The 14069-nt window shown below is 32.7% G+C and overlaps 1 protein-coding gene across 1 annotated transcript; it reads right to left on the reverse strand.

The window, feature by feature from the left end:
* Window positions 1–560: 560 nt before the first annotated feature.
* LOC143075636 (uncharacterized) lies at window positions 561–11679 on the reverse strand. Its single transcript, XM_076251125.1, has 4 exons — window positions 11658–11679; window positions 9475–9565; window positions 1090–1272; window positions 561–652 (listed from the first exon to the last, which is right to left on the reverse strand). Exons 2-4 carry the CDS (start codon window positions 9548–9550, stop codon window positions 588–590), a joined length of 324 nt encoding a protein of 107 aa, XP_076107240.1. The 5' UTR covers window positions 9551–9565; window positions 11658–11679; the 3' UTR covers window positions 561–587.
* Window positions 11680–14069: the final 2390 nt, after the last annotated feature.

The raw sequence follows: 14069 nt of genomic DNA on the forward strand, positions 1-14069 counted from the left end.
TAATTACGAATAATGAAGGCATCGTGTCCTCATTGACACTCGAATTTGATAACCGAGAAACAATTTACGCCTTGAATACGTTTTGCTAGCTTTTACCATGTATATCCAATATATATATCAGTACATCACTGATTTAAAAAAAAAAATCTAATCTTAGAGGTGACTTTTGCGGACCCCAGAAGATTCTTTATTCTATTTCGTTTTGAACTAATCTATGCTGCTCCTACTAATGATAACATAAAAACATACGAGAATCGTCTCTTGATAGATTTATATTTATTTCTTTTATTTTGATAGCAAAAAGAATATAAAGATAGAGCAAGCGGGTCGTCTTTCTCTTGAATATTTCTTTTTGCATTGATCTTGACAATTAGCTCTTATAAGATCCTTTCTTGAAGCACATCCATCTTGGAATTGTACCTCGTCTTGAAGATGCTATACTATTTTTGGCGCCACATGAACAGCGGTTGGATCCATCCAGACAGTCTATCAAAAACCTTGGATCAACTGGATAAATGGCTCCTCCATAACTACATGTACCTAGGATATGGTTATAAAATGAATATAAATAAGACGAATGAATATTATTAGGCATGAAGATCAAATATCATGAAAGTCGTTTGATAAACGTCTTCTCCATAACTACATGTACCTTTAGATATATTTGTAAAATTAATATAAATAAGGCATGAATGAATCATATTTGGGCATATATAAGGATCAATAATCATGAAAGTCGTTTGATAAACGTCTTCTCCATAACTGCATATACCGTTAGATATATTTGTAAAATTAATATAAATAAGGTATGAATCATTATGAATCATATTTGGGCATAAAGATCAATAATCATGAAAGTCGTTTTATAAACGGCTCCACCATAACTACATGTACCTATATGATATAATTATGAAATGGATTATAAATAAGGTACTATCATATAATGAATGAATCATATTTTGTCCTAAGGCATTTAAGAACGGCAACAAGGTTTTTTTTTTTCACGAAGCAAAGAGAGAATTGAAGCATTATTCTATGAACCAATGAACTTATAATTAAAAACGAACGGTTAATGCATTTTTAACTGACCTTTACAGTAAGAACATCCACCTGTTTCAGGAACTATTGGTTGTTCACACTCAGTGGCGGGACAATCAAATTCCTTACAATACACAAAATCGTCTTCTGTTAAACAAAACCGGTCACCATTTGGAAGCTCAGATTTGGTTTCCCATACTGCATACTTAATACAGTCGCCATATTTTTCACTTCCTGAATAGATGCAAATTTATTATTATCAAAGTCTAAAAAGTACAGTTTCTGCATAGAAATTCAATACAAGCCACAATGATTTAGATTTTTTTAGTGTGTTCGTTCGTTCTGAAAGAACTCGTCAGCTTATGTTTCTATAACAAAAAGGGCATAAGACGTTTTAAATATCTAGTGTTAGGCTGGAGTGCAGCTTACTTTGTGAAAAATAATACAGAGTCAAGAAAAATTCACCGAAGAGGATATCACTGCCATGCTGGACTTTTTTTTAATTGACAACTTATTTGTTGAATTTGGAGGTTTGGTCTTCTAACAGACTATTTGAATCCCAATGGGTACCAATTGCGCTCCTCTACTTGCAGATTTGTTTTTTTTTTTATTCCTATGAAGCAGAATTTATCCAAGGGCTTGTACAGAAAGGAGAAAAGAAATTAGCCCAGTCTTTTAATTTCACCTTTCGGTATATTGATGATGTACTGTCTCTTAATAATAATAGATTCAGTGATCACTTACATTAAATTTTAATATATCCAAGTGAACTTGAAATTAAAGTTATTACCGACACAGATAAATCTGCTTCATATTTAGACCGTTTTTCTCGAGATGACTACTGATGGTAGGTTGCATACCAAAATTTATGACAAACGCGATGATTTTAATTTTCCTATAGTCAACTTTCCATTTCTGTGAAGCAACATGCCAGCGGTACCGGCATATGGAGTATATGTGTCTCAATTGATACGTTACTCTAGAGCTAGCTCAAAGTATATTGATTTGGTTGAACGAAGAATGCTGCTTTCTCAAAAGTTGCTAACACAGGGCTATGAATCAATCAAATTAACGTCATCACTCAAGAAATTTTACAGTCGCCAACATGAGCTGATTAGCCATTATGACAAAAGTGTGTCAGAAATTATATCTGATATTCTGCCTCAGTCATAATAACCTTCCATTATTACCGAAGTGAACAAAGAAATAACACGACGGATGCCGTATACGGTGCAGGAAATGCTTACCCTTCCGATGCACCTGATTTCACTCCCGGTTTTTAGTGGAGTTCGTGTTGTTTCTTATTTATTATTTATAACTGTTGATGTAAATGTCCTTTGGTTTTATGAGTCTTTGTTTACTCCTTGGTTTTTATTGTTATTGTCGTCACACATGAGTCATGATTGAATTTACAGTTTGAAGCTGATAATAAGACTGAAACTCGGACAGAGAGTGTCACTTTGCTTAAAGTCAAACAATCTGTCTTGTAGTTATTTTGTCAAAGATACAAGCATTTTATGATTAAAACTCAAAGATAGTTATTCAAGACTAATATTAATAAATAAACGTAAAAATCAGCAATTTTATAATAACCAAACATGTTAACCTACAACAAATCATTCGTTAGCATGACAACAATTATTTGATTGATAATGATGTTGCTACATGAAATCTGCTCGGAAGTGCATTAGCTGGTATTCGAAATTAATAAGACATGGAATAGATATTAACTCGTTTACAATTTTGAGCAATGCCGGGTACTATGTATTGAAACGTTTATATATATATATATATATATATATATATATATATATATATATATATATATATACATTTGTCATAACAACGTGCTTTTTTTACGTCGATTTTCATCAGCGTTCTTCTATATATACTGTTTTGTAACACCGATCGCGGACAACAGATGAAGACTAAAAAAAATTCAATTGTGTCTATTGTTCGAATGCATGACCCAATTCTGGAACTGCAGCAGTGGTATTTAGGGTATAGAATCTAATTCTGAATTCTCATTTGATGAAAAAACGTTGATGGCATCGCGCACAAATGAGAATTAATTGTTAAGCCGATCAGAAGGCATGCTACATCCAAATTCAAATTATTGTATTATCACGGTAGGTATAGTGTCCGGCTAGGATCGTGGTTTTTCGAGTGATTTGGTCCTTTTTTTTTCGAGTGAAGTTCGGGCTTTTTAGAGTGATAAAACATGCGATAAGTTCAATTAACGGATATTTCGTAATTATAGCAGTTTTTTTACATTACTGCCCATCTTATATTGAATACTATATATGTTTTGATCAACAAAGAAGCTCGATTCCCTTGTATTTATTAAATAAATCAGTGTTTGTTATTGTCCGGGTTTTTTCGAGAGCAACTGTGAATTCGTCCGGGTTTTTTACAGAAAATTTGAAGGTATTCTAGGCTTTAAAAAATGACTTTTTTTCTAGTTTATAACTGTAATTAAGTGAAGGACAATATCATATATTCCAAATAAGTCATCAAAAACATATCACAATGGATCTTTTTTCAATTTAATGCAAATATTAGAACTACTTTCCAGTGTTCATTTAGAAATAACGTGATCCTTAACAAAATGGTGTCTAGAACATTACGCAGGGATCTCATATTCATTTTAACTTTCATGCTACTTTTGATTTTACAGTTAATAATATTTCTTGTGGTGAACTCCGGAGATTAATAAGAGAAACCTATTAATAAAAAAAAACATAAAAAACACACACACTTACTCCATCCCATTTTTATTGCCATTGAACACAAAATTTAAATAAAATTTCAGATAAAATCAACAATGAAATGAAAAGTTCATGAACCTAAATATGATCCTTTAGCAATGATAGACAAATACAAAATGTGTATATCATATGCTATCACCAGCTAGATTGTCCAGTGCTTCGAACGACACCAGAAATAACATTTTAATAGATATAGGAAGATGTGGTGTGAGTGCCAATGAGACAACTCTCCATCCAAATAACAATTTATAAAAGAAAACCATTATAGGTTAATGTACGGCCTTCAACACGGAGCCTTGGCTCACACCAAAACAAAAAGCTATAAAGGGCCCAAAAATTACAAGTGTAAAACCATTCAAACGGGAAAACCAACGGTCGTATGTCTTGATTAATATTCATATTTTCAAATTTTTAGACACTATTCTTTTTTGCAAGGAAGTTATCATGGTGTTTAGTTGCTGTATGACCAATTATTATATTTGCATAATCAGACTCCTCCTCACAGTTGTAGCATTTAGTCGTTTTCGGTTTCCATTTCTTAAACAATAAAAAAAATAAATAATACAAAATGCAAGACAAATAGTTCATGAAATATCTATGATGTATACTCTTTTAAGAACATACATCTCATCTTATACAATATATGTATGTACGTCTCAAATCGAGTTGTCTATGCTTATGTTTCGGACCTTATGAGTATTAGGACCATACGCGTATGGTCACGACCATATGCGTATTTTCATATGGTCAAACTGTACAAGTATGGTCGGACTAATGACATATGATAGATATAGGAAGATGTGGTATGAGTGCCGATAAGACAACTCTCCATCCAAATAACAATTTATAAAGGTAAACCACTAAAGGCCAAGGTACGGCCTGCAACACGGGGCCTTAGCTCACACCGAACAACAAGCTAGGAAGGGCCCCTAAAATAACTAGTTCAAAACCATTCAAACGGGAAAGCTAACGGTTTATGTAGACGAAACGCGCGTCTGGCATACTAAATTATAATCCTGGTACCTTTGATAACTTTTGCATCACTGGGTCGATGCCACTTCTGGTGGACGTTTCGTCCCCGAGGGTATCACCAGCCCAGTAGTCAATACTCCGGTGTTGACATGAATATCAATAATGTGGTCATTTTTCTAAATTTCCAGTTTACAAAAAGATGGAATTTTTCGAAACACCAAGGATTTTCTTGTCCCAGACATAGATTACCTTAGCCGTATTTGGCACAACTTTTTGGAATTTTGGATCCTCAATGCTCTTCAACTTTCTACTTGTTTGGCTTTATAAATATTTTGATATGAGCGTCACTGATGAGTCTTATGTAGACGAAACGCGCGTCTGGCGTACTAAATTATAATCCTGGAACCTTTGATAACTTTAGTGGTGGGGTGGGGTAGAAAAAAAAATAAATTAACGAAAGATATAGTTATGTTACTTGGCGAAAAAAGTAATAAAGTGGCGAAAAATATATTGTTTTGGCGAAAGAGATGGCGAAAAAAATAAGTGTCCAAGGGGCAACCCAATTTGGAACCATATAGGTATATCTTCTCATATATGTTATGATGGTATGATACTAAACCCCTAACGAGAAGGATTGTGCCTGATATTCATATGATGAAGACATAATCTTTCAATCAGTTTAATTGAAGTCTGGAGCTGGCATGTCAGTTAACTGCTAGTAGTCATGAACCTCTGGCCTTTGTTAGCCTTGTATTATTTTTAATTTTAGCTTCTTGTGTACAATTTGGAGTTAAGTATGGCGTTCATTATCACTGAACTAGTATATATATTTGTTTAGGGGCCAGCTGAAGGACACCTCCAGGTGCGGGATTTTCTCACTGCATTGAAGTCCTGTTGGTGACCTTCTGCTGTTGTCTGTTCTATGGTCGGGTTGTTGTCTCTTTAATTTGATACATTCCCCATTTCCATTCTCAATTTTATACATTAGAAACGATTCAATAAAACAATAAACTTATCTATAACAATGACGGTTACATGAAATGTATTAATTTATAGTTCAAAGGCTACCTAAAAACAGCACAAGTTACAAGTTGGGTGTATCTGTTTTCCGTCCGTCTCTAGTATCAATTATTAGACTCTTTTATCATATCTAATTTTTTTTGTCAGTTAGTAAAACAGTTGAACTCTTGTTGAATACTAGTAGTTCATTAAGACATTTTTGGAAGTTATCTTCCAAGTCGACATTTTGCTGTTTAGTAATAGGCATCAACATGAGGTCCAAATACTTATATGGTCCGGAACACTCACATTAGATTGTTGACATCACGGATATATACTGTACATGCAGTTTATAAGATGTGAGAAAAAAAATATATACAAATGAACGATACTTGTTTCATGATAAAATGCAAGTGTTGATACACCATGTGCCTTGAAAGTACTTAATTTGAGCCTCTATTGTATAGTTTTTAACTAAACACATAATATTTTTAGCTATATGAAATGTGTATAATCACTCGATAAAAAAAGGACACCCTCGAAAAAGCCCGGACTGCTCTCGAAAAAACCCGGACATGAAAAACTGAATTTACTCTCAAAATGTCGTTTTCAATACAATAACAATAGTTTTTGTAAAGTGTCTGTATATCTAAGGATATATAGATTCCATGTATGCATTTCCGTCGACATTTGCATTGGTATGTATAAGAAAATGGCTTTATTCGGTATTTTGGAATAAAAGCATTTTAAGGCTAAATTTAACTTTTTAAACGAAAAGCAATGTCAGAATGATACTATCTTTATACCTCAAATGCTAACATATCATGTACAACCTTGTTTATCAAACTTGAGCTTCTATATCACGTCTTGTTTGAAAAGAAGTCTGTTTGTTTACATTTTTGTTCATATTCACTCGAAAAAAAGTGGTCACACTCGAAAAAGCCCGATCAAATCACTCGAAAAACCACGATCCTAGCCGGACACTATACCTACCGTGATTATGTCATCATACAGAATTTATTTTTGTTTAGCAGATTCAGTAGTGCTTGTCGAATGTTCGGGTGATCTACACACAACTATATTTTTTTCCAAAGTTGCTTGGTTGTTTTTTTTTTTTTATCTCATTTTCATGTGCTATTTTTTATTTTATACATGACAGTTCAATAAAGTCTCTCTAACATATTGAAGTTTAATTAAATCTTGATGGATTCTGTATCCCAGACAATAGAATTTTACAGTTTTAACGAATATTTTTTTTCTATAGATGCAAAACTAATGAAGGTTTTTGACGCAACATTATTGATCGACCGTTTTCAGTTCATTAAAGTTGAAAGAATATAAGGATCGCTATTTAAAAAAGTAAGTGCAATATGATGCAGAAATTGGAAAAAGTTTTATACAATTACTTATTTTTGGATTTTTGCTTTCACAAATGAATTTGAGAACATCGTTATTTCTTAATTTAATTACGGTATGAAGTTTTGTTAATGAAGATTTAAAGAAAAAGGAATAATATCTTTTTAACTCTTTGTTTATAAGAATATATATAAGAAACCACCATTGTGGTTTTGTGGCAAATTGTTCTTCTATATATCTTTATTCTGACAAACCTTCGTCAATACAATGGTATACAGAAGTTACATGTAATAAATAGCACAGCTATAAATTAGAGAAAGCATAATATGAACACTATTTACAAATACAAGTAAAGTTTAGCCAGGAGAACACACACACATGAATTGATATGCCTTATAAATGTACATATAGCTTTTTAAAGAAGATTGTTTTGTCATATTCGTTACTTCCTTAAATTTAATTATGTTTGGATAATCAATATACTTTTGTCTTTCTATAGCCATAAATTTACACTTCATTTCATAGTGGAATTCATCTCCAAGATCTTTAAAGTCACATAGTTCGCATATTCTTTTATCTCTCTGATTTTTTTTCAATCTTCCACTTTCTACAGGTAATCTGCGGTTAATGAATCTAAATTGACATAAAGTATAAATATCACGGGTTTCCAAAATGTCTAAATACTTTTCGAATCCGAAAAGTTCCTTTAAAAGGCGATAATTTAATGTTTGTTTAAATTGATCTTGGAGAGATGTTCCCTCAACAGTCTTTAACTAAATTTCATTTATACAACTTTGAGTTAACCATACATAAGATAAACCAGTTTCATTAAGGATAGATTCTATACATTTCATCCAATAAAGTTTAACATTATTTCCATGAGATAAACTAAACATTAATGTGTATGCAATTGCTCGACTGCTTGAATTACACATGTAGTGGATTCAATCCCGTGGCGGATCTTGAAATTTTCATAAGTGGGGGCCCGCTGGCTGCCTAAGAGGGTGCCCGCTCCCGTCACGCTTCAGTGATTCCCTATATTATCAACCAAAATTTTGTTCTCAAAAGGTGGGGTCCGGGCCCCCCTGGGCCCCCCTAAATCCGCCTCTGCAATCAAAAGTCGTCTTGTCAAACAAAATTGCATGTACTAATTGAGATAATTGATCAGCTATTAGGATGTACTTCATATTGATATTTTCCAATCCACAAACCAACATGTAACTTTGTTTGCCCATTGAAATGAAAGAAGATCAGACAGAGGTGTAACTGACAAGTATGTGATTACAGATAATTTCGACGTCACTAGACCTTTTGAAAAGATTAACATCCTGCTACGTATCATATTTGATTTGCATTTATTCTTTTGTACATAAACCAGGTCGTTATTTTTCTCGTTCGAATTGTTTTACATCTGTCACTTCGGAGCCTTTGATAAATGTAGCTTGCTGAGCGGAATGGGCTATGCTCATTGGTAAAGGCCGTACAGTGACCTACAGTTGTTGACCATTACTGGACATCACAAAGTTTACCGTAAAAATTAAAAGTCATTTTAACGGCACTATGAAAAAGTTCAAGAGGCGCAGATTATCTGGTCAAGCAAGCGGATCAGATTACCAAATAGCGATAAGGTCTTTTGATCTTTAGTGTATAGATGTCAGATTAACAATCATACCGAATCTTAAATTCTTATTTCTTTATCCAAAATGCTCATGTCATAAAGGCTAAGTAATGATACATTTTGAACCAGTTTGTGAATAAAAAAAATAAACCAATCTTTTTTTTCTGAGTTGAGTTTTGAGTATATTTATAGTTTGATAAAGCAAGTACCTATTTATACCTCATAATATAACGATGTTTGTCAAGATGGTTTTACACAGGATTCAGTGCAAAATAAAAGGCTACAAGCTAATCCAATAATAAATACTGCTTGAAAGACCAACGGAAAGTCTTTCTTGTCATCCTCATTATCAATCCTACCCCGACGGCCTGAATGGGGGTCGTTCTTTTCTGTATTCTTAAATTTTAAAGTAACTTTCCTTTTTTTTTTTTTTTTTTTGAATTTGCCCATTTTTTTTTTTTTTTTATTCTTTATATATTATAGCACCCTGTTTTTCTATAATCTTTATATAATTCGTGCGTTATACTCTATTCTTTACATTTTAGCTCCAATCACTCTCTAGGACTTTTTACATATTCTTAATTTTTTTGCCCATTTCAGTTATGTATTATAGTCCCATGATTCTGTATTCAGTTTATCCCATTCAGACCCTTATTCCTTATTGCAAATAACACATGGATGAATCTAAAGCAAAGTATTTTAAAAAAAAGTTAGCATATTTACCCAAAGATCTTCCTACGAAACTAAACATGTATACCACTGTCAGTACATACACACGTAACACCATCCTTGGAAACATCTCGAATTTTATTTTCTGAAATAAATACAAGAACTTATAAAGTATATTATTTCATTTGTAATAGAACTAATTATCTTTCATAAGGTTCATCACTGAATGTCAAACTACAGGGCTAGTCTTTCATCACAAAGGTCGAATGTTCAACAACTCAATTTAAAGATAATGTCATTTCGTCATTACAAAAAACTAATTAACATTAAAAAATCAAACTGACAAATATCCGTGAGAAGCATAGCATGATAATAAATGACTTCATTAAAGTACATAGAGGCAGATATTGAAAGGTCTCAAATACTGCCATACTGAAACTGACTGGGAAAATTCAAACGGTACGTCTTGGGGGAATAAATGACATTCATATAATTTCTAAAATGTCATACAAATCTTCCATAAGGTACGAAATGGCTAAAAACATAAACAGTACTACTTTTCGGCACCAGATCTAGATGCGCATGCGCATATATGAATATGAATATTCCATGAGTTTCTAAAAGTTCAAGGTACGAAATGGTCAGGGTATGAAATAGATTTTTCAAAGCTACTCTCCTTCTATGAAATACGGAATCGGCCGAGTTGTGACGAATAAGGTAGCCTACTCTGTGGTAGGACATCCTGGTACTTGGTCCACCACGAGCAACCAAACAAGGTAAAACCAAATATATGATCAATGCAATTCAGGGGAGGCAAATTTAATTTTTTCCGATGATTTAGTAATGATTAGAAAGCATTTAAACAGTTAACTTTTCCAGAAAATTGTAACGATTCAAATCTTGAAGTTACTTATTTACTTCGGCGTTGCTCTTGCTTGACCGAGTTCCATGATAATCTACCACACAGAGAAGGTAACCTGTCGAAAAAATATAAATTCCGGAGTCAAATGTCGGTAATATGAAAATGGAATAATGACGTTGATGTTATTCAAATTGTTAGAACTTGTTGGTAGTGTTATTGATAACGGATAAAATCAACTTACCTAGTCTATTAGGCAGCAACCATTTGATTTTCTGGGGGGGGCTATGGTTTTTTTTTCTGGACAAATTTTTTTTTTCGCCTGTGGCGAAAAACAATCTATTTTTTTCGCGACAAGTCGAAAACAATTTTTTTCTTTCAATTTTAGCATTACATATAGTGGCAGCTGAGGGTGAAACAAACAATTTTTTTTTCTCAGAATCAAAAACAAATTATTTTTTTCTCCAAAAACTGGAAACAAACTTTTTTTTCCAAAAAAAACCATAGCCCCCCCCAGAAAATCAAATGGTTGCTGCCTTACAACTTGAACGTAAATGAGAAAAATCCTTGCGTTAGTCACATGTCAAATAGTAGTATAGATACTAACGCAGATTCAAATGTCAATAGGCCAATGGGGAAGTACTTTTAATTACCGATGTCCGGAGTTTTGTAACCGCATCAACTGACGTACTAAAATTTTCAAACTGAACAATGTAAAATTAAAATTGTCTTTCGACATCTACATGTATATTTCGTTTGACATTTATATTCCTCTGGCCGTTAAATAGTCGTTAAACCGACTGTCATGATGATAAATATTTCTTGAAATTGTTCGCTTTTGTTATTAATCAAACATTATAATGGTAAATGCAATTTTATCAAGTCGTTTTTTGACAAATGTTTGTTTCTCTTCTGTGTTTGTTGATTATTAATTAAGTTATCCATCGCAACTAATACACTGTGGACTCTTAAGATCCTTAAAATAACCGTTACGATTTTAGTTTTGTGAGAAAATAAATACATTGCCATATACATAATAATGAGATGTGGCTTGGGAGACAACTATCCGACAGAGACCAAATTGGACAGATTTCAGCAATTATAGGACACCACTCGCCCTTCAACATTGAGCAAAACTCAAAACGTATATCGATAGCTATAAAAGGCCTCGACATGACATAATGTGAAACTCCATTCAAAATGTCAAACAACAAAAAACCTGATTTATGAAAAATTAATAAACCAAAAACAAATATTGAAGACTACGACTGAATGAAAGGCTTCTTTGTATAATGTTGGTGAACGCAAAGCACATTGATAAATTTCTCTCATTCTTCCCTTTTAAACATGCAAATGGGACAGTCCATTATATTCATACCTGTATTGAGGAACATGCATACGGATAGGCACGGCACTTTTTACTGCTAACTATGATGTCGACATATAAAGATCTAGGCTATATCCGCTTTTATTTCGTCATCATTTAGCGTCATTTATTTTCATTTATATGTTATGACGTCAAAACAATTTGTATGAAGCCTCTTAAAAAAAGGACATTTCCCGCGAAAAATTATTAGCTCTCTATCAAAAAGCTCACAATAAGAAGATAAGAATAACAGGGAATTTTGGTTTGTACACATGTTGTATTTATATCTGCATGACATAAACTCCGTTTTAATTCTGATAAACGATATATTTTTATTGAGATATTACATTTATTGGGTAAGAAGGCGGGCTTATTTCAATATCTCTGGTTGTTTTGTAGATTGTAACCTTTTTGGCATTTTGCTCCCGTCCGCTGTAGCAAATAACAAGATATTGAATAAAATAGTTTGATATCAATGGTATTTTTTTTTTAACTCGTTTCAATTTTAAAAGATAGTATTAAGTAAAGTTATTGCTTTATCTGTTTTTGGATTAATTATAGTTTTACGAGTTCACATAAAAGCAAAGATACAATTAAAATTGAAAAAAAAAAAAAAAAAAAAAAAAAAAAAACACACACACACAGACAGATAGAGTAAAACCATCATTCCTTTCACTTTATGTCTCAATTCTTTTTGAAAAGCCAACTAAGAATTGAAAACGAAATTACGGCTTCCACTTATGATTTTGTTTCGTAAACCTCTGTGCCAATAGACATTTTTAACGACCGAGTCAAGTCATCGTGACATCCGTTAAACGTTAATATTTTGATTAGAATATCATATATTAGATGGTTGTCAAAGTCTATATTTTGATTAACGATTTATCGGAATATATAGTCTATTTGAGCCTTTTTAGAAAGCTGTGAAAATTTCAAACTTTGGTTGAACAGATAGGGATTTTTAATTGGTGGTCTGACACCATAGACTATTTTCATATTACCGACTTTTGACTCCGGTTTCTACAATTATTCGACAGGTAACCTACTCTGTGGTATTACATCCTGGTACTCGATAAATTACGAGCAGCCAACAAAAAGTAAAATCAAATATATGATCGATGCAATTTTGGAGGAAATTTACTATTTTCCGATGATGAAGTCATATGTATAGAAATCATTAAAACAACTTTCCCTCAAAACTGCACCGATTAAAGTCCTAAATTTACTTATTTGCGTTGCTCTTGCTTGACCCAGTACCAGGATGTCCTTCCAAAGAGTAGGTAACCTGTCGAAAAATGTTAATACCGAAGTCCAAAGTCGGTAATATGAAAATTGACTATTGATAATTATGTCGCATGATAAAATTAAAACAAGGATCGCTTGGTATCTTTTGAGAATCTCGATACAAATTTCTCAAGACATTCTTCATACGAAAGTAATGTATAATGAGACTCCCCTAATTTCTGTCTTTGGATTTTTTTTGTTTGATTTGTCTCATTCTAAAATTTAATTCATTTTTCAATTCGTAGTCAAATCGATTGAATATGAAAAAAAAAGCATTTATGGAGTTATCTTTGATTAGACAACAATGTAAACCCGAAAAGACCTATCGTTGCAAGCCTTCTTAATCATTTGGAGTCTTGTGGAGATTTTTTCTCATTAGCAATCATACCAAATCTTCTTACTTTGTATAGCTTTACATATGCTTATCAACAATAAACAAGTTTTTTTAAAAGACACAAACTCGGAGTGTAGATTCAATAGAGAGGGATATACAATCAAAGTTCGATAACCAACAACCAATTCTTCAAACTATAAAGTTATTGAATAATGAAACCATGATAAGAAAATACGAAATTAAAACATACAAGAAGAGCGGACAAACGATACCGTGGCCACACATTTGATGGATTAAGCATTGTTTTTTATGTTCAGTGGCCAGTATCTCATGTATATTAGAATGAGCACATATTGATGTATTAAGAATGTTAAGAACTTAAAAGACATGATGGGCAAAATTCTATCGTGCTTTTTTTAAAAAAAGCAGCGCACTTGAAAAAAAAATGTCGAATTACCCGGACACAGTATTCCGACTCCAAGTTGAAATACAACGAATGCGAATTTTTGACAACGAAAAAAAGGGACACATAGATGAACAACTACAAAACACATTAAACAAACTTCAGATTGAGCAGAACTTAACCTAATCAAAAACTGCAGAAGATAAACTATAGGGCTCTTGTTGAATAAGCAGACTCAACACTATATTAGTGTGACGTGTCGTTTTGACCTTAACAAGTGAAAAGTTGATTGAGTTTTTGGTTTTGATTAAGTGACTTTCCGTCTTTGAATTTTCACCGGAATGGGGTATTTTTGTTAATTTACTTTTGAATGTCCCTTTGGTATCTTATGTCTCTCTTTCTG

Source organism: Mytilus galloprovincialis, chromosome 5 (genome assembly GCF_965363235.1).
Source record: "Mytilus galloprovincialis chromosome 5, xbMytGall1.hap1.1, whole genome shotgun sequence".
NCBI lineage: Eukaryota > Metazoa > Mollusca > Bivalvia > Mytilida > Mytilidae > Mytilus > Mytilus galloprovincialis.